Source organism: Bufo gargarizans, chromosome 9 (assembly GCF_014858855.1).
Source record: "Bufo gargarizans isolate SCDJY-AF-19 chromosome 9, ASM1485885v1, whole genome shotgun sequence".
NCBI classification, from domain to species: domain Eukaryota; kingdom Metazoa; phylum Chordata; class Amphibia; order Anura; family Bufonidae; genus Bufo; species Bufo gargarizans.
In genome coordinates, this window is record NC_058088.1 from 182474216 (window position 1) to 182497768 (window position 23553).

Consider the following 23553-nt stretch of genomic DNA (forward strand, 5'->3'; position numbering starts at 1 on the left):
GGCGACTGATCGGAGGCAAACTGATGCGTTCCGAGCGGATCCTTTTCCATTCAGAATGCATTAGGGCAAAACTGATCCGTTTCGGACCGCTTCTGAGAGCCCTGAACGGATCTCACGAACGGAAAGCCAAAACGCCAGTGTGAAAGTAGCCTAAGTTCTAAAGGAACAAGGACACATGGCGCAGCTTTACGGCAAGGTCGCTGCATACAGCAGAGTAGAGCTCAGCTTTCTCGAACTACATAAGAAAAAAAAAATAATTCACACCATCGTTTATCAGGTTTAGTTAGGCTTTAAAGGGAATGTCCAGGAGGAGAAAGAGTCTGAAACGGCACCAGTGTTGTCCACTGGCTGCGTCAGGTAACGCAGTTCAGCCCCTTTCAACTAAGTGCAATACCGGGCACAGCCCATCTACAAGGGTGGCGCCATTTCAGAGAGACAAAAAGTAGACATTCCATCTCCTTTAAGAGTACGCAGCCTTCGTTTTTGCAGGATCGCTCTTTTCCGTGAGGAGACTACACCTTTGGTGTACCATAACTCAATATAGGACAGATCACGGCAAACAGCTTGTACACAAACGGCGCTAAGGTGTCGGCAAGGGTGCGTTATGATGCGGTTACATGGCGCAACTACTTTAAAAAACAAATACAACGCAGATAACAGTGAGTGGTAACATCAAATGTATGAGAAATTTGGCTTGGGCACTTTCAAAAAGGGCACACGGTGCCCTGTGGAGGAGTCAATGGCAGTGGCCGTGTACAGTTTCGGCTCCTTTGTGTATCGGGCTTCTCGTACAGCGTTCGTATCTAGGACCTGGCGGTGTCCTTGCTGCTTTCGCGATGTGCTTCCCCTTGGAAGTTAGGGTATTCTATGCCACCAAACACACATATATATATATATATATATATATATATATATATATAGCCTCTGGGAAGGTTATGGTTTTTCCTGAAGAGTCACCTATAGGTGGCACTAGAGAGACAGCTTTCTGGAGGAGTGCTATTTCGCAAACTTGAACATCTGGTTCGTAGACAACCCATTACAATGCCAACCCAAGGGGGAAGGGGGTTCTGTAGTGTGAGCAGCCGTTTTACTTTACGCAGACTGGCAGGGATGTCAGGTATTAAACTTGCCAAGCCTTAGGTGGGTGAACTACGCCCATAGAAAAAGGCTTGGTGACATCTGGACGTACATAGGGCTCGTCCATTTTCAAGGAGTGTGGTAAGGTGTGAGGAGCCCGTCTTCATGTCCTTCTGTCCTCTGCCCAGAGGCTTTCAAGGGGCGTCTATGGGGTCACAGTCTGGTTACGTGGTTGCTGCTGTAGCTTTCTCTACAAACCACAACCAAAGGATAAAAATAAAACACCAATCACAAGAGTTTTCTGTGCAAAGTAAGTTCTTTCTGGTGCCTGGTGGTATCGGGGGGCACATGTGGCACCCCCCAGCTGGATAGAAGTGCACTCTGTGGGGAGGGCACAGGAGACACGTGGCTTCAGCTTCTTTATAGTAATGTGTCCATGCTCTCTTCATTATAACTACTGCAATGCTCAATCACTTTCCTGGAAAAAAGAAACAGATAAATTAGACGGATCGAAAAATGGTTGTAGACCCACTGTGCCAACTAACCGGTTTGGCATAGGGCTAACCCTAAGGGCATTATTCTGGAGCCTCACCTGTATTTGCCCTTTAACCCCTATACAGGGATGTGGACTTCGATAAACCAGATCGCTACTTGGTGGGATAGTTCCGGTGTAGTTGGCAGCTCACACACACAAGTCAGAGACACTAGTGCTCAGGCAAGGCACTGCTACAGAACCAGGCAGAGCACAAGCGAATCCAAGGCAAACATGTATTACAGACAAGTACCAAGACACCAAACACTGGCAGACAGACAGTCCTCAGGAACCCAGACGTAGACAGTCCTCAGGAACCCAGACGTACACAGTCCTCAGGAACCCAGACGTACACAGTCCTCAGGAACCCAGACGTACACAGTCCTCAGGAACCCAGACGTACACAGTCCTCAGGAACCCAGACGTACACAGTCCTCAGGAACCCAGACGTACACAGTCCTCAGGAACCCAGACGTACACAGTCCTCAGGAACCCAGACGTACACAGTCCTCAGGAACCCAGACGTACACAGTCCTCAGGAACCCAGACGTACACAGTCCTCAGGAACCCAGACGTACACAGTCCTCAGGAACCCAGACGTACACAGTCCTCAGGAACCCAGACGTACACAGTCCTCAGGAACCCAGACGTACACAGTCCTCAGGAACCCAGACATACACAGTCCTCAGGAACCCAGACATACACAGTCCTCAGGAACCCAGACATACACAGTCCTCAGGAACCCAGACGTATGGACTACATGTGCAGAAGCTTGGCAGTTCAGAAACATGAGCAGAAACTTAGCAAGATGGAACCAGAACAGGACACTAGGACACAGTTCAGATGCAAAAATGACAAAAACGAGAACTTGGGAATTCATCGGCAAACAGACTTCAAAGAACTCAGACAAGACGTTGAAAGTGAATGGATCCGTGCTCTCACATGCACACTACCATTCCATTCAAACAGGAGGCAGTTCTAGTGACTGGTGCTGGTCCCAGTGCTCAGCGATCATACATTTATCACCCATCCTATTATTGATAGGAAGCCCCCTTTAATTCATTTTGCTCACATAAGACCTTACATGTGACACCACTGATGTGGCGGACAGTACCTTGCCATGTCCTTGGTTTCTTGGCGTGTAGTGGTCATTTTGAGCACATCTAGAAGCAGAGGGAGTCCTCCTTCCTTGATCAACAGGGGGCAGTACTTGTCCGCTATATTAAAGGGAAAGAAAAGGGGGGAAATGCATTACAGGCCTGACGGGACCTCATTATACCAGTGAAATACGTGAGCAGTAGAATTGTGAATTGGGTAGTCAGTTTGCTGTAAGTACATGTATTTCTCAATTTGTCCACCATACTTTACCCTATTATTCTTTGCAGCAATTCTTCCCCCATGCCACATAGCATTGTTAAAGGGATTTTCCAGGAGTAAAATATTGATGACCTTTCGTCAGGATAGGTCGACAATATCTAAACGGCGGGGGTCAGCTGTTTGAAGAGGTTGAGGTGCTCCAGTGAGGGCAGCAGCCTCTTCACAGTTTGGGACTGCAGGCCACGCGAACAGGCGGGGGGCTGCAGAGTCGGAACCCCACCACTCTGATAGGTCATTAATATTGTACTTCCCTTTAAATTGGAGCAGAATCTATGCCTTACCCGACTCACATCAAATGTATTACACCCTAAAATGACATTACATTAACCCCTGGTGTGAACGGAGGCATGCGATACTCACGGTATACAGATACAAGGTTATACAGGGCCCACGTCGCCCAGTGCTGGCTCACAGGAGAAACGCACTGAGGCAAAAGCCGGAGAATGGGCTCAAAAGACCTTCAAAATGAGACACAAAGACGTTAGGAATCAGTACTGATGCTTCTGGCGGTATTATAAAAAGTGCAAATAAAAGAGTGTAATACACTTCCCTTCCGTAGCTGTATGGTCAAGAAGAGCATCCTATCTCTAGAGAATAGATTGTCCTTATGAGGCAATTTTCAATTATATTCCAGTCTCTTAATAAATTTATTGCAATCTGAGCTTCTAGTTTTCCGATACAAAGCTCCAAATGCCCAGCATAGCCAGGGGTAAAATGGTAAATTTCCAGCTGCATGCAACCACCGCTAGAGAACGACTTGGGGGCCCGACACCTGGCACTATTCTAAGAGGCTGCGGTGCGCTTACCAAGCACAGCGCCATCCACTGTATAGTGGCTGTGCTTGGTACTGCAGCTCAAACACCATTCACTTGAATGGGAGAGAGGTGCGCCTAGGCTTGTGACCGATGAAAGTGATGTCACTGGCCTAAGAACAGGCTGGAGCACTTCCCGTAGCGCTACAGTCATTTCAAACAGCTGACTAGTGGGGGGGGGGGGGGGGGGTACCAGGAGTCAGACCCCCACCGATCAGATACTGATGACCTATCCTGAGAACAGTAAACACCTATACTGTTCAATATAGAAATGTATGCATTAGGCTCCCCCTAGTGGTGGCTACAGAAATGAAGCATTTTAAGCTCAGTCCAGGCAGGTGATTTAGAGCTTTGTATCAGAGAAAAAAGTCATAGTAAGAAATTAACCAGCATGACATTTTGGACCACAGAACAAATGATCTCAGTCGTCTCGGATCACAGACAGGAGAGGGGGGCGAGGGAAGGGTGCAAGACAGTACAAGAGTCATCTTAGATCTTCCCCTAACCGGTAGTTAATGTTTCTTCTGGAGCTTATATCCCAGCTCTGAATGGCTCTCCACATGCGTTCTTCCACTTCTGGGCGTGTGGGTTCTGCAATGAACCAGGCCTCGGGACCATCAAACATTATGTGGGACAGCACCCCGCAAGCATTGTACGAGACCTCAATCCCATCTGCTTTGCTTTCCAGGAGATTGCTGGTGACAGACAGAAGAGCACAAGTCAGCGACAGACGCAATCCAATGCAAAGAGCAAAGCAACCTCGGCAAAGGGGAGTACCTGAAGACTGTAATAAACTGTGACGTCATCAGCTGTGGGCGGAGCTCACGGACCTCTGCCACATTTCCCAGCAGTCCCAACATATTACGATGCAGTTCCTGCTTCTCTGGAAACTCCTGTGGATGGTGGAAGGGACAACTTGGTTTTATCCCAGGCCCTATGAAGGCGGCGACCGAGGTAGAGTAAGGCTTCTTTCTCACTAGCGTTTTTGCTGGATCTGAAAAACGCTTCCGTTACTGAGAATACAATCGCCCGCATCATTATGAACGGATCCGATCGTATTATCTTTAACATCGCCAAGACTGATCCGTCATGAACTCCATTGAAAGTCAATAGGGGACGGATCAGTTTTCTATTATGTCAGAGAAAACAGATCCGTTCCCGTTGACTTGCATTGTGAGTCATGACGGATCCGTCTTGCTCCGCATCCCAGGACGGAAAGAAAACCGCAGCATGCTGTTCTCCGGTATAAGAACGGAATGCATCTTGGAGCACTCCGTTCTGTTCAGTTACGTTTTGTACCCATTGACAATGGATGGGGACAAAACGGAAGCGTTTTTTTTTCCGGTATTGAGACCCTATGATGGATCTCAATACCGGAAAATATTAACGCTAGTGTGAAAGCAGCCTAACTCAACAAGTGCACTTACTCGTAGACAGTCGAGAAACAGCTTCATGCCGCCATAGTTGAGGAACATCTCACAATTATCCGGGGTCTCGTCTGTGATGTTCCACAGGGCACTCCAGGAAAACTCCATCACCTGGTCACACTGCCAAGGAAGGCGAAAGGTAATGAACCCGTTCTTACAATATCTGCATCATCATCCATTAATCTCTTAGGCTGGGTTCACACCTGAGCGTTTTACAGCGCGTACGATCGCGCTGTAAAACGCCCGACGCCCCAAGAAGTACATGAGCTTCTTTGGGGCGTCTTGTCGCGCGTTCCCGTACATAGACTTCAGCGGGAACGCGCGACAATGGGCGTTCGCTTGTTCCGGAGCCGCGTATGCGAGACGCCCGGAGAATCGCGCATACAGAGCGCTCCATCGCGAACCCTCAGGTGTGAACGCAGCGTTAAGGACCGGGACTATTTTAGTTTTTTGCTTTCAACCTTCCAAAAGCCACTTTTTTGTTAATTTTTTCGTGTATTTTTTACTGGCACCATTTACCATATCTTATATTTTAAAATGGTGGGAGAAAATTCTTCCTGGGGTGAAATAGGTTTTTATATGGCAGTTTTGACTGTGACGTCTTTATTCTGCGGGTCAGCACGATTATGACGAGGCCAAATTTGTATAGTTTTTATTATCTTTTACTTCTTTTTAAAAAAAAATCATTGAAATTTTTTTAAAAAGAAAACTCAATATTTTTTTTTGTCTACAGAGCTGTATGAGGGCTTGTTATTTGCGGGGTGAACAGTGGATTGTATTGGTACCATTTTGGGGTATTTAGAACTTTTTGATCACTTTTTATTCAAAAAAATTTTGTGCAGAGGACAAGGTGGCCAAAAAACTTGATTTTCATTTATTTTTCCACTTACAGCATTGACTGCGAAGAAAAATATTTTTGATAATGTAATGGTTTGGACATTTTCAGTCACGGCAATACCGGTTATGTTTATTTCTTAGCGTTTATTTATATTTATATGTAAAATTGGGATTTTTTTAATATTTTCATGTTGTTGTTTTTTTATTTTAAAACTTAAATCTTAGGAGACTTGAATATGCGATTTGATCGCTTGTCCCATACATTGTAATAGAATACTATTGCAGTCTATAGGATTTTCACTGTCCTCTAAAATAATGGCGTTTTCTTCTAATGTACAAACTCAAGAAAACTTGTTGGTGTAATAGTCAATACAACTCTGCATTGTGCGGATGTACAAAGTGATGCAATGTCTGTATGCAAAGTATGACTATCTTTTTGATATGTTTAATAAAATATTTTACAAACTAAACTAAAATAATGGCGTTTTTTAGGATGATCTGTAGGGGTCCAACCTCTGAGACCCCCACTGATCCTGCGAATGGGTGCCACCGCCACACTGGTGTAGCCAGTCTCCTTCACTGCTGCCACCAACTGTGCAAGGGAAGGGTGAGCCCTCATTGACTTAAAGGAGGCTGGCTGCAGTTCCCTGACCAGCAGGTGACCAGGGCACAGGGGTGCTGGGAAAATTCGCTAAATCTGCGTCTCCTTCAATCTCTGGATTGATGGAATATCCTATCGATACGGCATCACTTTACAAGGAAGAAATAGCTCTTACATTTTGGAGGTGGATCTAGAGGTCCACAATGCACAGGAGATGACTCACTGGCTTCAATGAGAGAGTGTTGTGGGCATGCTCTGCGACTTGTGCAGAGGTCATATGAGCAGTGACCGTCACCTACTGTGAATTGGGGATCCTGTGTTATCTATATGTAGGTGTTATCTGACACTGTAATCCTGCCTGTGAAGATAATGAGATGACTACCGGGATGTGATCTCTACAGAACTGGAAGTGTCAGTCTGTTATTTAGGCTTAGTCTGCAGGATTTGTTATTTAAATTTAGATAGTGACATGGAAATAAAAAAAAAAGCAAAAAAACAATGGGGGTCCTTTACGATCTGAAATATGCCTATATTAGGGTATTTTCACACTAGCGTTGAAGTTTTCCGGTATTGAGTTCTGTCACAGGGGCTCAATACCGGAAAAAAACGCTTTAGTTTTATCTTAATGCATTCCGAATGGAAATCATTCCGTTCAGGATGCATCAGGATGTCTTCAGTTCCGTCCCTCTTACGGTATTTGGCCGGAGACAATACCACAGCATGCTGCAGTATTTTCTCCGGCCAAAATTCCGGAACAATTGCCGGAATGCCGTATCCGGCATTCATTTCCTTTGAAATGTATTAATGCCGGATCCGGTACCAAGTGTTCTGGACAAACTGATCTGGTTTGCGCATGCGCAGACCTTTAAAAATGGATCAGTTTTTTCAGGATGACACCGCAGAGACGGATCTGGTATTTCAATGCATTTGTCAGACGGATCCGGAAACAAATGCTATCCATTTGAATACGGATATCTGAATACGGATTTCCAGATCCGGCAGGCAGTTCCGGCAACGGAACTGCCTGACGGAATCCTCTAACTCAAGTGTGAAAGTACCCTTAGGTGCATTTCTGGCACAGATTACGGCGCAAAGGTTATGTACACCACAATCTGAGACTTTTTCGCTCTCACGCCAGGTCTAAAAAAGTGGGTGTGGCATGGGAAGGGGACGGGACGGTTTAGGCGTAGAAAATGGTCTAAATCTACACCAGCAAGGAAGCTGCATTACATATAGACCAGCTGTGGATCCGCCGTAGTTATGTAGAAGCTGGCTTCTCTACATAACTTCAGCGGATCCACCGCCAGCGCAGGGGCTTATTAAGACCAGTGTCTAGAACGTCGGTCTTAATAAATGACCCCTATGTTTAGCATAAAAACTTGACTGAAATAATAACTCATTTTCCAATGACACATTCCCCTTAAAGGAACACAGGGCACAGGCAGGGACCACATCACTTACTGTTCTGTCCTGCAGCTTCTTCTGAATCAGTTTAAGCATAGTCTACAAAGACAAAAGGGTTCATGTATAAGCCAAATGAAAAAGGAGTTGTCCCCCTTTAAATGTTTAGCACTTACCATGACGAAGCCCATCTTCCCCACCGCCTCCTTGTGGTCATTGTCCACCTGACAGACAAGGGCATTGCAGAGGTGAACTGCGATACGCTGGATGGACTCATCTTGCCGCGTCGGGATGAGGATATTCAGTAGCAGCTCATTTACTCTCTGATACTGGAACTCGAGCTCCTCGGGGATGCCGAAATTACACAGCGTGAGACAGCAGTTTCTCTGCACCTAGAGATATCCGGAGACCATCAGACAGATTACGAACAAGGCTTTTGGTCGGTGGCCGCAATAAAAGCAATATGACCGCAGTGTGTGAACACAGCCTATACGCCAGTTTTGTAAAATCAGCAGCGGTTTAGGCTGCGTTCACACACTGCACCCATATTGTGTTCTTTGCTTCAATTTTTTGCAGCTGTGTCAATACAATCTAGGAAGACATAGGAGTAATATTTTCTGGCTACAAACACAGGATACTGGTACCACAGGTTGAAAGATCTGCAAGAAAACTAGTCAGCACCGCACATAACTGATAGGAGAAAATATGCAAATAATAGTACCCACCCTACCTACCTACATCACACTGCCACCACAATGACGCTCCAGATCTGGCGCTACCCACCTATGTATTTCTTCCCTAAAAAGTATAAACTGTATATGCTTTAATATGACCTACACTCGCCACTGGATGACGGGGTTGGCGGTGTATGTCTTGGTAAATGCCCAAAGAGCTGGTGATCAATCCAGAGCGCTATGTGACGTCACAAGAGCTACTGGAGCTTGCAGGGATCAAAACCAAAAGCAGTGGGTATTTGATCTCCTTCATCAGGACCCTCCGAAAAGCTGAGGCCTGCTGCCGGCCGGGGCACGCTCCCATTATGATCTGGAACTGCTGACCGGCTCTTTGGCCATTTTCCAGGTCAGCCAGTGACGAGACCTCCTAGTGGCCCAGGTGGGTCATATTGACAACAGACATATTTAAACAGCAGACACCCAGCACTAAAGGCCGCAACCGACGTTAATGCTGGTTGTTGATTTTTAACCCTTCAGATGCCGTGGTCAAATGTGACCATGGCATCTGGATGCCCTAAAAACCCAGAAGCGCGCACTTGCGGGTGTGCTCCGGCTCCCCCCCTGGAAGAGATCAGGGAAGCCAGAGCGTGTACGCAGCAGCCTCTGTCCTCCTGTGTGTCAAGAGGCTGCTACATATTAGGCTACTTTCACACTGGTGTTTTGGCTTTCCGTTTGTGAGATCCGTTCAGGGCTCCCACAAGCGGTCCAAAACGGATCAGTTTCGCCCTAATGCATTCTGAATGGAAAAGGATCCGCTCAGAACGCATCAGTTTGCCTCCGTTCTGTCTCCATTCCGCTTTGGAGGCGGACACCAAAACGCTGCTAGCAGCGTTTTGGTGTCCGTCTGACGAAACTGAGCCAAACGGATCTGTTCTGACACACAATGTAAGTCAATGGGGACGGATCCGTTTTCTATGACACAATCTGGCACAACATAAAACTGATCCGTCCTCCATTGACTTTCAATGGTGTTCAAGACGGATCCGTCTTGGCTAATGTTAAAGATAATACAAACGGATCCGTTCTGAACGGATGCAGGCGTTTGTATTATCTGAATGGATCCGTCTGTGCAGATCCATGACGGATCCACACCAAACGCGAGTGTTAAAGTAGCCTTTGTTTCTATGGAGCCCCTGCCTGTCGCAGGGCTCCATAGGACACAGTAAAATTCTCATTGACTTCAATCCTAATGTATCGGAATATCAGTTTTACCAAAAAGGAAATTAAAAACTAAACAAAAACACAAAACTGAAGCGGAATGGTGTTTTTTTTTTATAATTCCACCCCATGTGGAATTTTTTTCTTGCTTTCCACCACATTTTATGCAACTGTATACGGTGCCATTAGAAAGTGCATCTTGTCCCGCAAAAAACAAGCCCTCATGCTGCCAATGAATGAAAAATTAAAAAAGTTATGGCTTTGGGAGTAAAAACAAAAGTGAAAAAATGGAAATCCAAAGTTCGTTATAAGTTCGGGAACGCGATACGTTACGTAATAATGGAGGCGGCTTACTGTGACTTCCTGGTAGGACTCCATGCCATTGAGCACCACTTGGATGACCTGCCGCCGGAGCCGTACGCTCTGCTCGCTGCGGTATTCTGCACTAGTCAAGTAGAAGAGGGCTGCACTCCCGGTAACCTGGATGGTTTTATCGTACTTGTGACACTTCAGAGCTGCGATCACCAACTGCAGAAACATGGAGGAAATGGCTTCAGCATGTCTGGCACAGAATATATTCACATACATAAAGGATTTAGCAATCTGAGTCTAAACGAGCATGGACATATCGGGGGGGGGGGGGGGGGGGGTGTACCTGCAGGGCCCGCAAGTTCTGGATGCATCTCTCTATACGGGCAATGTCAAACAGAAGGTTTATGGCACGGGAGGTTATCTCAGGGCGGTGCTCGGTGTACGCTTCAATGGCATTTAGCACCTGCTCTTCGTTCTTGTCTCCGCTCACCTGTGAGAGCACATATTATGTCACAAGGAAAGGATTAAATATGAAAGAAAGGGTTCAGGATAGGGTCAGACTCTCAGCAATTCCACAGGCCAGCTGTTCGAAGGGGCTGCATCACTGATGTATACTGCAGCTTCATTCCAAAGCCAGAATTATCTAGCAAAAAGCGCTGCGGCCCCCTTCAAACAGCTGATCACCAGGGGCGATTACTTTAAAGGGGTTGTCCAACTTGACCGAGCACATATCCAAGTCTATGAATGTAGTAGAATAATAAAAGATTGTATACTCATTACTTAATCCCCAGCTCTTTCCACTAGTGCCGCTCCGGTCTGCGTTTATGGCTGCTGCAGCCAATCACTGGCCTCACTGGTATGTGACATGAGACCACCGCAGACAATCACAGGCCTCACTGGTATGTGACATGAGACCGCCGCAGCCAATCACAGGCCTCACTGATATGTGACATGAGACCACTGCAGACAATCACAGGCCTCACTGATATGTGACATGAGACCGCTGCAGCCAATCACAGGCCTCACTGGTATGTGACATGAGACCGCCGCAGACAATCACAGGCCTCACTGGTATGTGACATGAGACCGCCGCAGCCAATCACAGGCCTCACTGATATGTGACATGAGACCGCCGCAGCCAATCACAGGCCTCACTGGTATGTGACATGAGACCACCGCAGACAATCACAGGCCTCACTGGTATGTGACATGAGACCACTGCAGACAATCACAGGCCTCACTGGTATGTGACATGAGACCACTGCAGACAATCACAGGCCTCACTGGTATGTGACATGAGACCGCCGCAGCCAATCACAGGCCTCACTGATATGTGACATGAGACCGCCGCAGCCAATCACAGGCCTCACTGATATGTGACATGAGACCGCCGCAGCCAATCACAGGCCTCACTGGTATGTGACATGAGACCGCTGCAGACAATCACAGGCCTCACTGGTATGTGACATGAGACCACCGCAGACAATCACAGGCCTCACTGGTATGTGACATGAGACCACCGCAGACAATCACAGGCCTCACTGGTATGTGACATGAGACCGCCGCAGACAATCACAGGCCTCACTGGTATGTGACATGAGACCACTGCAGACAATCACAGGCCTCACTGGTATGTGACATGAGACCACTGCAGACAATCACAGGCCTCACTGGTATGTGACATGAGACCACTGCAGACAATCACTGGCCTTATATGTATAAAGCATGAAGACTGCTGAGGCCAGTGATTGGCTGCGGTGGGCATACAGGGTATACAGTTACATCACTGCTGCAGCCAATAAGCACAGATCAGAGGTGAGCAGCGGAGCGGCATTAAGTGGTGAGGATACGATCTAAGTCGGCAATGTCTTAAAGGGGTTGTTCACTCCTGGGGATCTTTTCTACAGACCCCACAGCATGGCCGTACCCACAGTGGTAATTACAGTTACCTGATCCTTGACGCTGGGTTCTAACTCCATCGCTGCCCTGCAGGTCCCGGGTCTCCCTGTGTCCACATCCGGTTTGATCCTGGGTGATGTTACTACTGCAGCGTTGACATGTCACCCATGTGTCATGTCACTGGGTCTTGGGCCAATGACTGGCTGCAGTAGGGTCAAACTGATGGTGCAGGGGGTGGGCCCGGGACCTGCAGAGCCACGATGGAGCCCGGGACCCACTGGAGGGAACCCACAAGTATGATTATTACCACGGGTCCAGCCATGTTGTGGGGACTGTAGAAAAGGTTCCCAGGGGTGAAAAACCTATTTAAAAAGAGTTTATGCCATAAATACCTGACAAGTGCGGGTCTGACCTATATGACCCGTACCTATCTCCCCCAACCAATGCCCTGGCAGGCCGCTCTGCCAAAGTAAACTATGAATGGAGAGGGGGCGCTCATCTTTATCCATTCAGTTCTATGGGAGAGACCTGGACAATCGTGCTGGTCTGTTTCTGTGACTCCCATTAGAAGGTGAAAGGAGAAAGACATGCCACCTCACCATTGACTCTCCACCTGTAGGCAACTGCGAACGGCCACCTCACCAGGTCAGACAGGGGTTGGAGGACTCCCGTTTTGGTGACAGATGTGAGTCTCAGAGGTAGGAACACCCCATTAAGTGCATGGCTAGACCTTACCTTGTACGCTGGGATGTGTGTTAGCCGACAGAGAGATGTTTCAAAAAGACCCAAGAACTGTAGAGGCCTCTTCAGAGAACGGAACGGAACGATACTGCTCTTACTGGGGTCGTAGCTGCATGAAGATAAGACATACTGACAACTATCTGACAACAGGGAGACTCACGGGCATAGAATTACAGTGTGGCATCTCTTGAAGATTGGTCTGTTTATGTCTTACCTAGGAGGACCCAACTCATCATCCATCTTAGACATGGCGCAGTTCTCCAGCATCGTATGACCAGAGATGTCCAGAGAGACCAAGTCTTCCAGGTTCTGCACAAACAGGCTTAGCACCTTGCGGGTAAGTTTGAACTTGTAGTAGTTTGAAAGTCTATCGCGGGAAATATCCAGGTGCCTGGAGCCACCAAAAGGAGAGGAAGACACAACAGAACATGCCCATATGAATCAAGAGCCAAGCAATGGATGCAGTCATTAAAGGGTTTGTCTGGGTTCAGAGCTGAACCTGGACATATCTCCATTTTCACCCAGGCAGCAGTTCATGCTCCAATGATCTCCTTTGCCCTGCGTTAAATCACGCAGGGCAAAGGCATTTTCTGGAGTTCCGGTGACGTACCAGGCTCTCCATGGGGCTGCCAGACGGAGGCTTCCATCAAGCAGTGAGCCCGGTGACGTCACCTACACTGATGGGCAGGCTTTAGCGCTGCCCTACCCTGTAAAACGTCTAGGGCAGCGCTAAAGCCCACACATCAGAGCCGGTGACATCACCGAACACACTGCTGGGCGGAAGCCTCTGCCCGGCAGTGTGTTATTGTAAATAAAAGAGCCATTGCCCTGCGTGATCCAGTGCAGGGCAAGGGAGCGCATCGGAGCATGAAATGCTAACATCAGGGGGGCTGCCTGGGAGAGATTATGGGTATGTCCAGGTTCAGCTCTGAACCCGGACAACCCCTTTAAGTTCTTTACGAGAACCAGTCTTCAATCCTCCAAGGAGGGACGCTGAATATTGCTTCACACCTTGAAAACTTTTTGAAGACAGAATAAAACTTTTATAAGTACCATGAAATGATCCTCCTACCAAACCTTTAATGAAGATTCTCCAGGAATAAAAAGTAGCTTTAATGCATTATGTCTACAAAAAGAAGACCGCAAAGATGGCATTGTCTGCCTGTATATTACCGTGAGGCAGATCCAGATAGGAATTCTTCCTTGTATCTTTTTCTCTCTATAAATATAGACACCAATAGTACTGCCTCCCTCTCTCTATAAATGTAGGCACAGATAGCACTGCCTCCCTCTCTCTATAAATGTAGGCACAGATAGCACTGCCTCCCTCTCTCTATAAATGTAGGCACAGATAGTACTGCCTCCCTCTCTCTATAAATATAAGCACAGGTAGCACTGCCTCCCTCTCTCTATAAATGTAGGCACAGGTAGCACTGCCTCCCTCTCTCTATAAATGTAGGCACAGGTAGCACTGCCTCCCTCTCTCTATAAATGTAGGCACCGATAGCACTGCCTCCCTCTCCCTATAAATGTAGGCACCGATAGCACTGCCTCCCTCTCTCTATAAATGTAGGCACAGATAGCACTGCCTCCCTCTCTTTAAAAAACGATGTGGGCACTCATAGTACTGCCTCCCTCTCTTTATAAATTATGTAACCAGATAGTACCGCCTTCCTATCTCTCTAAATGTAGGCACAGATAGCACTGCCTCCCTCTCTCTATAAACGATGTGGGCACAGATAGCACTGCCTCCCTCTCTCTATAAACGATGTGGGCACAGATAGCACTGCCTCCCTCTCTCTATAAACGATGTGGGCACAGATAGCACTGCCTCCCTCTTTCTATAAACGATGTGGGCACAGATAGCACTGCCTCCCTCCCTGTATAAACGATGTGGGCACAGATAGTACTGCCTCCCTCCCTGTATAAACGATGTGGGCACAGATAGTACTGCCTCCCTCTTTCTATAAACGATGTGGGCACAGATAGCACTGCCTCCCTCCCTCTATAAACGATGTGGGCACAGATAGCACTGCCTCCCTCCCTGTATAAACGATGTGGGCACAGATAGTACTGCCTCCCTCTTTCTACAAATCATGTAACCAGATAACACTGCAGGCAGCTGTACACGGTAGTTACGGATCGGGCAGGCTTTTCCCCTGCCGGAACAGCCGGCCGGAGAGAGTAGCGCCAGTGTAAAACAGGCCTAATGAAAGCAGGATCTTTTTGATAGGACAAAAATAAAACACTAGAAATTGAAATAATAAATGATCTGCATGGATCCAACCTGCAAACATACCTGAGTTTCTGCAGCTGTACAATGACGCGGATATGATCCTCAGATAGGTCCATGTTGTACAAGACTAGAGACACCAACGTGTTCTTCCACTGAGTCAGAAAACCAATGTCATTCATCTGAATTCCTGATAGATTTAGAGCTTTTAGACGAGTCAGGGGGCGAAGCATCATCTCTACGTCCACCCCTTTGGTGATGCAGCCAATATTTAAAAAGCGTAGATGTTGGAAACCTTGGAAAGTGAAGTCCCGGGTCAGGATCTGCCGGGTGGGGTTCACAAGACAGTCAGTATCATCATAGCGACCCAGGTGCTCCTCCTCATAGAAGATGTTGCTGCACCCAAAGAGGCTTAGCGACACGAGGGTGGACTTGAAATTGACCAGGGTCTGTAGGCTTTTGGCCGTCAGCCTCTCACAGTTCGTAAGGTACAGTTCAACCAGGTACTATGGAAATGAAGAACATCATTACAATAAAGTGATATTAAGGGGTACTCTGTCAGCAGACATCTAATGCATACACTGTAAAACAGCATAAAGGGCTTTCCCCCACAAAGAACATTCATGACACAGGACAGGTGCTGTCTGAATGCTGGGGCCCCACCGATCAGTAGAACAGGGGTCCTGGGAGCAGTGGTCAGTTACTCTATTCAATAAGTAAGAGGTCAATGAAAATAGCTTATCGCTGTACTCCGCTGGTTCCATCAGTCCCATACACATTGAATGCAATCGACCAATGATTCAGTCAAATTGATTGCATTGAGGAGGAATGGGGGGCTCAGAAGCCCCTTCTAGCGACTGGAAGGTCCCAGCAATAGGCCACACAGGGGTGTCGGGCCTCCACCTATTTGATATTGATATCTAAGTATCGGAAAACACCTTTAAAGGCCAGGTACAACTTTGGGGGAAATTTTTTCTAATATTGCATTGTACTCATTCAGAGCTAAAAATATATTTTTCAATTGGTCTTTATTAAAAATGTTGAGCCCCTTTCTTTGTACAGCCTTGAGATTCTCTAATAACAGACTCTTGGGGTCCTTTATCCAACTCTGTGTAAAGTAGAACTGTCTTAGTTGCCCATAGCAACCAGATTCCACCTTTCATTTCCAAAGGAGCTGTCAAAAATGAAAGGTGAAATCTGATTGGTTGCTATGGGCAACTAGACCAGTTCTTCTTTACACCAGTTTGATAAATGACCCCATCTGTATTTTTACAGCTTCCTGTCAGGCAGCTCAGCTGACGGCTCCTTATCGCTGATCTCTGACCTTATAAACACTCATTATAGCGCAGTTCTCATCTTACTGAAAACCGTCCCGTTTAGTATTCGAGTGAAGGACGCGCTCCTGGTGCTGGCTTCCTTCCTTTGACGCGTCCTTCACTCACTGCGCCGAATACTAAACGAGACGGCGCTGGCGCGGGACTTGCGCAACGATGAGGAGAACTCGACAATTAATCAACGGGACCTAGGCGTGCCAAAGGGAGAGTAGACCAAGCCTCCAGGTGCTGAAGCAACGCCCTAATAGCACCTAGAGGCTCATTAGCATATTTTAAAAGTCTTTATTTTAAGAGAACGGCGGCAGGGAGTTATAAAGCATACCGTTATGTACTATTAGCACATCGCTAATGTCAGTCAGCTACATACCGTTATTTCTAATGACAGAAACCCTTTAAATGTGACTGAGCTGCGCCTAGGCAATGTGGCCCATGAACGTGATGTCACATGGCCTAGGGAGAGGCCGTGGCTGATCGGTGGAGGAGCTGGGAGTCGGAACCCCACTGATCCTGGACCATAGCTCTTCATTATTAAACACTCGGAAACCCCCTTTAATAGACTGAAGAGATGTAGGAAGTTTCTTTGAGCAAGGTTTTTCTTCCCTACTGGGAGGCGCTCAGGTTTTAGGCCAGCAGGAAACTATTGAGCTGGTCTGTATGGATACTGGCCAGGCGATCTATCCTCTCTAACCACCTCTGGTTCTACATTCCCCGTGCAGCATTACCATTTAAATTAATAGGCTCCCATGTAATAAGGACTTACCTGGCCCTCAGAGCCAAGACCGCTTTTACAGACTGTCTGTCAGTTCTGGTTCGCAGGAAAGAATGGCCCCAGAGCAGGCACGCAACACCCGGGCCCCAGAGCAGGCACGCAACACCCGGGCCCCAGAGCAGGCACGCAACACCCGGGCCCCAGAGCAGGCACGCAACACCCGGGCCCCAGAGCAGGCACGCAACACCCGGGCCCCAGAGCAGGCACGCAACACCCGGGTCACAGAGCAGGCACGCAACACTCGGGTCACAGAGATTACAACAACTGGGGCTCCATCCATTACCTTACCAGTCAGAAAACATTTTTGGGCACCTATGGGTGTTGTGAGTATGCTCTGTGACTACAAACGTGAAAAAAAAAATATGTTTAACATAAAAACTTTTAGTCATTTTCTAACAAATGATGTAGGAGTCGTTTGAAGGTGTGACCGCTGTAACCCACTGATTCTGACAAAAAGGATGCCCATTCCAGGGAAGAAATATCCATGTCTGCCTAGTCACTCTTTATTCAAGATACAGCAAGAGCGAGCGAGCCCGGAAACACGACACCAGCGCCTGCGACCTCACTAACCTAGAGTTACAGCTCACATTGACACCGGCATTAATATGCAAGAGTACAAGCACAACCAATGCGGGTCATACAATAGCGGCGCACGGATTGCACCCAGATCGAATGGTTCCCTCATGAGCGCGCCATGTAAACCAGTCTGTTTGCTCGCAGATCACGTTGCCGCGAGTGGGTTTCCGGTGTCTGAATCAAGGGAACGAAGCAAGATAAGGTCGCCTGTTGATTTCCAGGGCGCAAGAAAGACACAGATTCCGCCATGCTCACTTGTTTAGCGATGGCCTCCAGATCTTGGTCCTGGACGATGTCCTCCCTTAGATGCAGGCGGGTGAGTCGAGTGCTCTGCGGCTCTGAGAACAAAGAGAAGAAGCTCTCGTGGGGTTCAAAGCCGCTGTCTGCGTTCACCAGCTCGATGTACCTGACAAAAGGAGAAGGTCTGTCAGCGCAGAACCACCGCTAGCCCACCTACAGTCAGCTGCGCGCACTGCAGTGGGGACGGCGCCATCACGGCAAACGCATCACTTACTCGTTCACTAGACGGTCACAGATTTCGCTGGGCAGGAAGATGTCCGGATGGAGACGGAGGATTTCATTGTCTAAGAGGTAGCAGAGCGTCCCCTTTAGGTTGCGGAGGCAGAAGTCCGTGCAGATGGTCATGAGGGATTCGGGGCTGTCTGTGGCCATGTTGATGGGTTGCTGAGAAGGAAAACTTGCTGGAAAGTTGGGCTCCAGGTAGATGGATGCCCGCCTCCAAGGCTAACTTGTCTGGAACATTGGGGGGCAGATCTGTAGGTACAAAATAAAAGTAAATTACCTCTGCGGCGTCCTCATACACAATCTTATTGCTTAGTGATATCTGTACCTGGAAAAGCTGGATCACAGCCAATCCGGATGCCATTAGATGCCCCCTTCCCTTCCTTGAGAGCCCTTAAAGGAGTTGCCCACATTTTCGATCCTCAGGATAGGCCATCAGTATCGGATCGGAAGGGGTCCGACACCCGTGACCCTGGAAACAGAACAGTGGACGGAGCTGGAAGCAGGAGGGGCGTGCCAGAGTACTGCAGCTCAGCTCCCATTCAAGCGAGTGGGAGATCTGTTTCTTAAAGGGGTTTATTCACAAAGAAAATGTAATCCCATATGGACACCCAGTGGTGGGACCCCGCAGCAATCACCAGAGCAGAACATCTCCATTCACTTCCATGGGACCAAAGGAGATAGAGCATGTGTTATCTCTGTCACTTCCATGTAAGAGAATGAAGCAGAGGTCACACCAGCGCACTACTACTCCGGTCATATAGGGACTCCACCCTTATGATGGCTGGGTATTCCAGCAGTCAGACACTTATCCCCTATACTGCGGATAGGGGATGTCTTCTTTATGGGAAAGACCCCTTTAAGAAAAAAAAAAATCTCCCACGGGAAGGGATTAAAGGGGTTGTCCACCTAGGATCCCTATGATATCACTAGGTCCTCAGTGGACAAGCCACAATAAAGGGGTCCTTACGACCTAACAAAGGTGTACCCCCTCTCTCCCCCGTTTGGTACCTGGTGGATTCACTACAGCCCCTGCTGATGGATCCACGTACCATGTAAGCATCCTGGTGGGTGCACTGGGCATGCTGGGACCTGTAGTGCTGAACCAGTGTATGGTGGTGCAATGAATTTAGGGGAATCAGAATATACAGACTGAAAGCTCCAATATATCGCTAATTAACCCATTATAACCTAGGACTCGCAATGTAATTACACGTTAATAAGCCGTAATTAGTCAGTGACATTGCAGGTGTCAGGGCGCGTGTTCTCCGCCGCTATTAGCTCCTCTCTGAGTCACTGGTACGACATGATCCCCCTCCTCACTATGTGAACTATGTCAGACAAGATTCCAGGTCCGATGCTCAGAACCAAAGCCTCTGCACGTGCATTCATTCATGTGAGCAAGCAGTGGTACTACCTCGAGCTACGGTTTAGGGAATGGGATTTTAACCGATTATCTACCATCACCTGACAGCAGCGAAAGCTAAAGTCCTGGAGGTGACAGTCCTCATCAAGGGGGTGACGGCAGTGATCCGGCAGAGTACAGATCGGGGAGATGCTTACGGTAACATATTAGGGAATTCCTGGTCATGCAATTCCCTAATATAATCTTTCAGGAATTCAGGTGATGCTGATTTCAATTTTTTTTAAGATGGATTTTCCCTTTTTTTAAATGGTCCTCCCCCCAAGACAACCCCCTACCCATATTTCTTATTGGGGGGAAGGGGGTCCCTTGCTTTAGGACCAAAGTAAGATCGGACTTGGTCTGTCTATGTATTACATTTCAAAGTATGGCCGACTGACCACCAGCTATCCTTTAAAAAGGGGATGTCTCAAAGTGGACTTAAAGGGGTATCCCGGATATAAGAAGCTGTCTCCTAGCCACAGATCACTTTCAAGGGGAGAAGTTCTGGTAATGGAAGTATATTAGGGAACTGCTATCTCTGCTGTTTGTGAAGATTAAAGGGGTATTCCGATTATAAGAAGGTATCCAGGTGGGGGTCTGACTGCCGAGACCCCCAAAGATAAGGGAGACAGTACCCAAAAATGAATGGAGCAACTGGTCAAACATGTGCCTCGCTGCTTCATTCATTCCCAATAGGACTGCTGGAGTAAGAGCCATTTCCAGCAATCCCATAGAGAATGAATGGAGCATCCGGGTACATGCTCGACTAGCCGCTCCATTCGTTTAGGGGTATGGGGCCCCATTCTCATTATCAGTGGGGGTCCCACCCTTGCCGATCTAATAGTTATCCCCTATCCTGTGGATAGCGGGGTCACTTCTTATAAATGGAATACCACTTTAAATGATTCTTTGTCCTTTACCCTATATTGAGAAATTGCATAGACGGCAATTCCCTAACTGCTCTGGTAATAGAGGAAATCAGCTACGAGGGAAATGTTCCCGGTGCTTTCCTTAGACTGAATATAGGCTGCTGTAAATGGCGGCCTGTACTCTGCAGAATAGTCACATGAAGGATTGTTCTTGCTCATATTAGGGGGGTTGCTAGTCAAGCAATGGCTACGTACAGCCAGGTGACGCTTATCTTATAGCCGGAACACATCATTTTCAATGATCAGCGGCACTACGCGGTGTGCATGCCGTAGGGGGATTACACAAGGGGTAGAACCAGGGGAATGTGGGGAAATTTGAGAGACAGAACTGAGATTTCAGAATTAGAATGGGACTGAGCGCTGGAGAATCGCTTAAATAACAATCACTTCCTATAGACGTCTTTCACTTTAGCAGCAGGAGCCTCCTGTAATCTGCTTATAACACCGGAGGGGAGAGTTCAGTGCACTGACTAGACTGCTCTGCAACCTGTGGCCCATCAGCTGCGGTGGAACTACAACCCCTAGCATGCAATGACAGTCTGTGGAGTTGTAGTTTTGCCACAGCTGCAGAGCCGTAGGTTGCACAACGCTGCACACGTCCACTGTGCAATCCAGAGGGGGCCCTACCGCTGGGACCCCCACGATCACGAAAAACGGGTGACCCCCATAACCTGTGGAGCCCCTATGAAAAGGACGGAACAGCTGCTCATTTCTATGGGGGCTCCACAGGATACGACTGATCGGATAGTTAACCCTTATCCTGTGCGTAGGAGATAACTTGTAAAAAACAGAATACCCCTTTAAGTTATCTGACAACAAATTCTCTTCTGTCAGATTGTTAGACTTTCTGCTGCTGGGAAAGCTGGGTGACAACCGCTGTGGCCATCATTACAGCTCCCACAGGGAATGTCACCCAATGTCATATCCTAATAATTTTGTATTTAGAGACCATTAGATGAGCCCCCGGACATCTAGGAAGCCTAACCGTTCAGGGGTCTGGGAAAGCTGGGTGACGACCTCTGCCGATCCTGTAATGATGGCTGTCACTCAGCTTTCCTGGAATCCACCTCTTCATTCAGTGATATCAGACTGGGAGATGCATTGCTAGGCAGATCTATCATTCAGGGGTCTGGGAAAGCTGGGTGACAACCTCTGTGGACTTGTAATGATGACCCCACAGGTTGTCACTCGGCTTTCCCGCCCCCTTATGTAGTGCTACCTGTGATCGCTGGCTGACCACCCCTGCGGGACCTGTGATGGGTGCCATATTGGTTGTCAGACAGCTGTCCTAGAGAAAGAAGGTGCCACCCGGCAGACATAGGCTGCTGTGCACACACTGGGCTCCGTGCGCTGTGCGGTATGCAGCTACACAGCCCCCGGCTCCTATCACACAGGAGGACACCTTCTCACCTTTGCGTCGCCAGTCAAGTGCACCGCAGCTTCCTGTCCGCCGGGCGCTGAACGGGGCCCCCCGCCGAGGCTGCCGTAAATCCCGCGGGGACCTGAAGAGATCGGGCTCCGTACCCTCCTGCTCCGTTCCGGCCGTCCTCACAGCCGATCCTCCTCCTCCTGCTCACAGGGCATCCTTCGAGCTCCGCTGTCAACAAATTCTGACGTCACTTCCGCTCTGCCCCCATAGCAACAGGACCGCTTGTGTCTTTTCATTCATTCCCTCGGAAACTTAGAACCCGCGCTTGAGTTCCGCATGTAGAACTTACCTATACATGTCCTATGGCCTGTACTTACTGGGGGGTATGTAGAATGGGGGACACCCACTTCACTTACTCTTTCCAGCAGAACTTGAGGTTTCCTCATAGAGGGGCCACCGCTGCCTACCACTCTTCCCCACTGTCGATGTCCCCCATGGAGCCCCCCATTTTAGCAATCAGTGGGGGTCCCAGTGGTTGGACACCGACTTGTCTTACATACTTTTTTTGAAATTTGGAATACCTATTTAAATTGGTGGTCCACTTTCTGCTTCAAGGGGGTGTCTGGCCTAGGACTTAACAAACCAAATGGTCAGAACCCCTGTCAAAATTGAAAAAAAAAGGGTTTCAACCACTGAGGCCTGTGATTGGCCTCAGTGGTCATGAAACCAAGCCACTTCTGGGGCAATGGGGACTGGAAGCGGCCAAGAACTAGCAGCGTTGGAACTTCCAACGCTGCTAGTTCTTGGCTGCTTCCAGTCCCCATTGCCCCAGAAGTGGCTTAGTTCCATGACCACTGAGGCCAATCACTGGCCTCAGTGGTGACATGTTGTAGAATGGCACCAGGGTTGGATTGGCCATAGACCTTACAGGGAAATTTCCCAGTGGGCCGATGCCCAGGGAGCAACCTGAGCCCTCCTCACAGCAGCCAGCAGAAGTTTTTGGGGATATATTTTGTGATGGACTGTGGTATTTGGCTCTGTTGGGGTGGTATAATGTGCTACAATATGGTATTTTGCCCTGCCTTCCATCAATTTGGGCCCAATTACAAAACGGGGCCACTTTTAGTATTTTTTCCAGGGCCACTTTAAGTTCTGTAAGACTATACAAGGAATCATCGTGGATGATAGGTACGTGTCACCGAGGTTCCTGGCCTCAGTGGAGTAAGAGACGGTTTTTATGTGTCAGCAGCAGTTGCTGTTTGACACCTTGGTACCTAGCATGGCTGTAATAGCTGATCCGGGATGGCTCTTACTGGGAGTAGTCAAAGTGCTGGGTGGGTGACTACTCCCCGCGTTCCAGGCCGGGTTTCTCCAGGCATAAAAACCAGCCAGCACTGCCAGGTAGAGAGGATTACCTCCGTCTGACAGTGGAGCTCAGGAGGTCTGTGTGCTGGGATCTGAGGCCTGTGCTGGGCTGGAGAGCGGAGACCCGTGTGTCAGGGGAACAG

The 23553-nt window shown here is 48.2% G+C and overlaps 1 protein-coding gene across 1 annotated transcript; it reads right to left on the bottom strand.

Moving 5' to 3' along the window:
• Nucleotides 1–219: 219 nt before the first annotated feature.
• On the bottom strand, nt 220–22283 carry ZER1 (zyg-11 related cell cycle regulator). Its single transcript, XM_044305569.1, has 16 exons — nt 22087–22283; nt 18335–18594; nt 18076–18226; nt 15208–15647; nt 13123–13299; nt 12903–13017; nt 10612–10758; nt 10311–10484; nt 8241–8456; nt 8125–8166; nt 5226–5345; nt 4576–4691; nt 4305–4493; nt 3347–3444; nt 2724–2826; nt 220–1555 (listed from the first exon to the last, which is right to left on the bottom strand). The coding sequence occupies exons 2-16, from the start codon at nt 18490–18492 to the stop codon at nt 1498–1500; spliced, it is 2304 nt and encodes a 767-aa protein (XP_044161504.1). The 5' UTR covers nt 18493–18594; nt 22087–22283; the 3' UTR covers nt 220–1497.
• Nucleotides 22284–23553: the final 1270 nt, after the last annotated feature.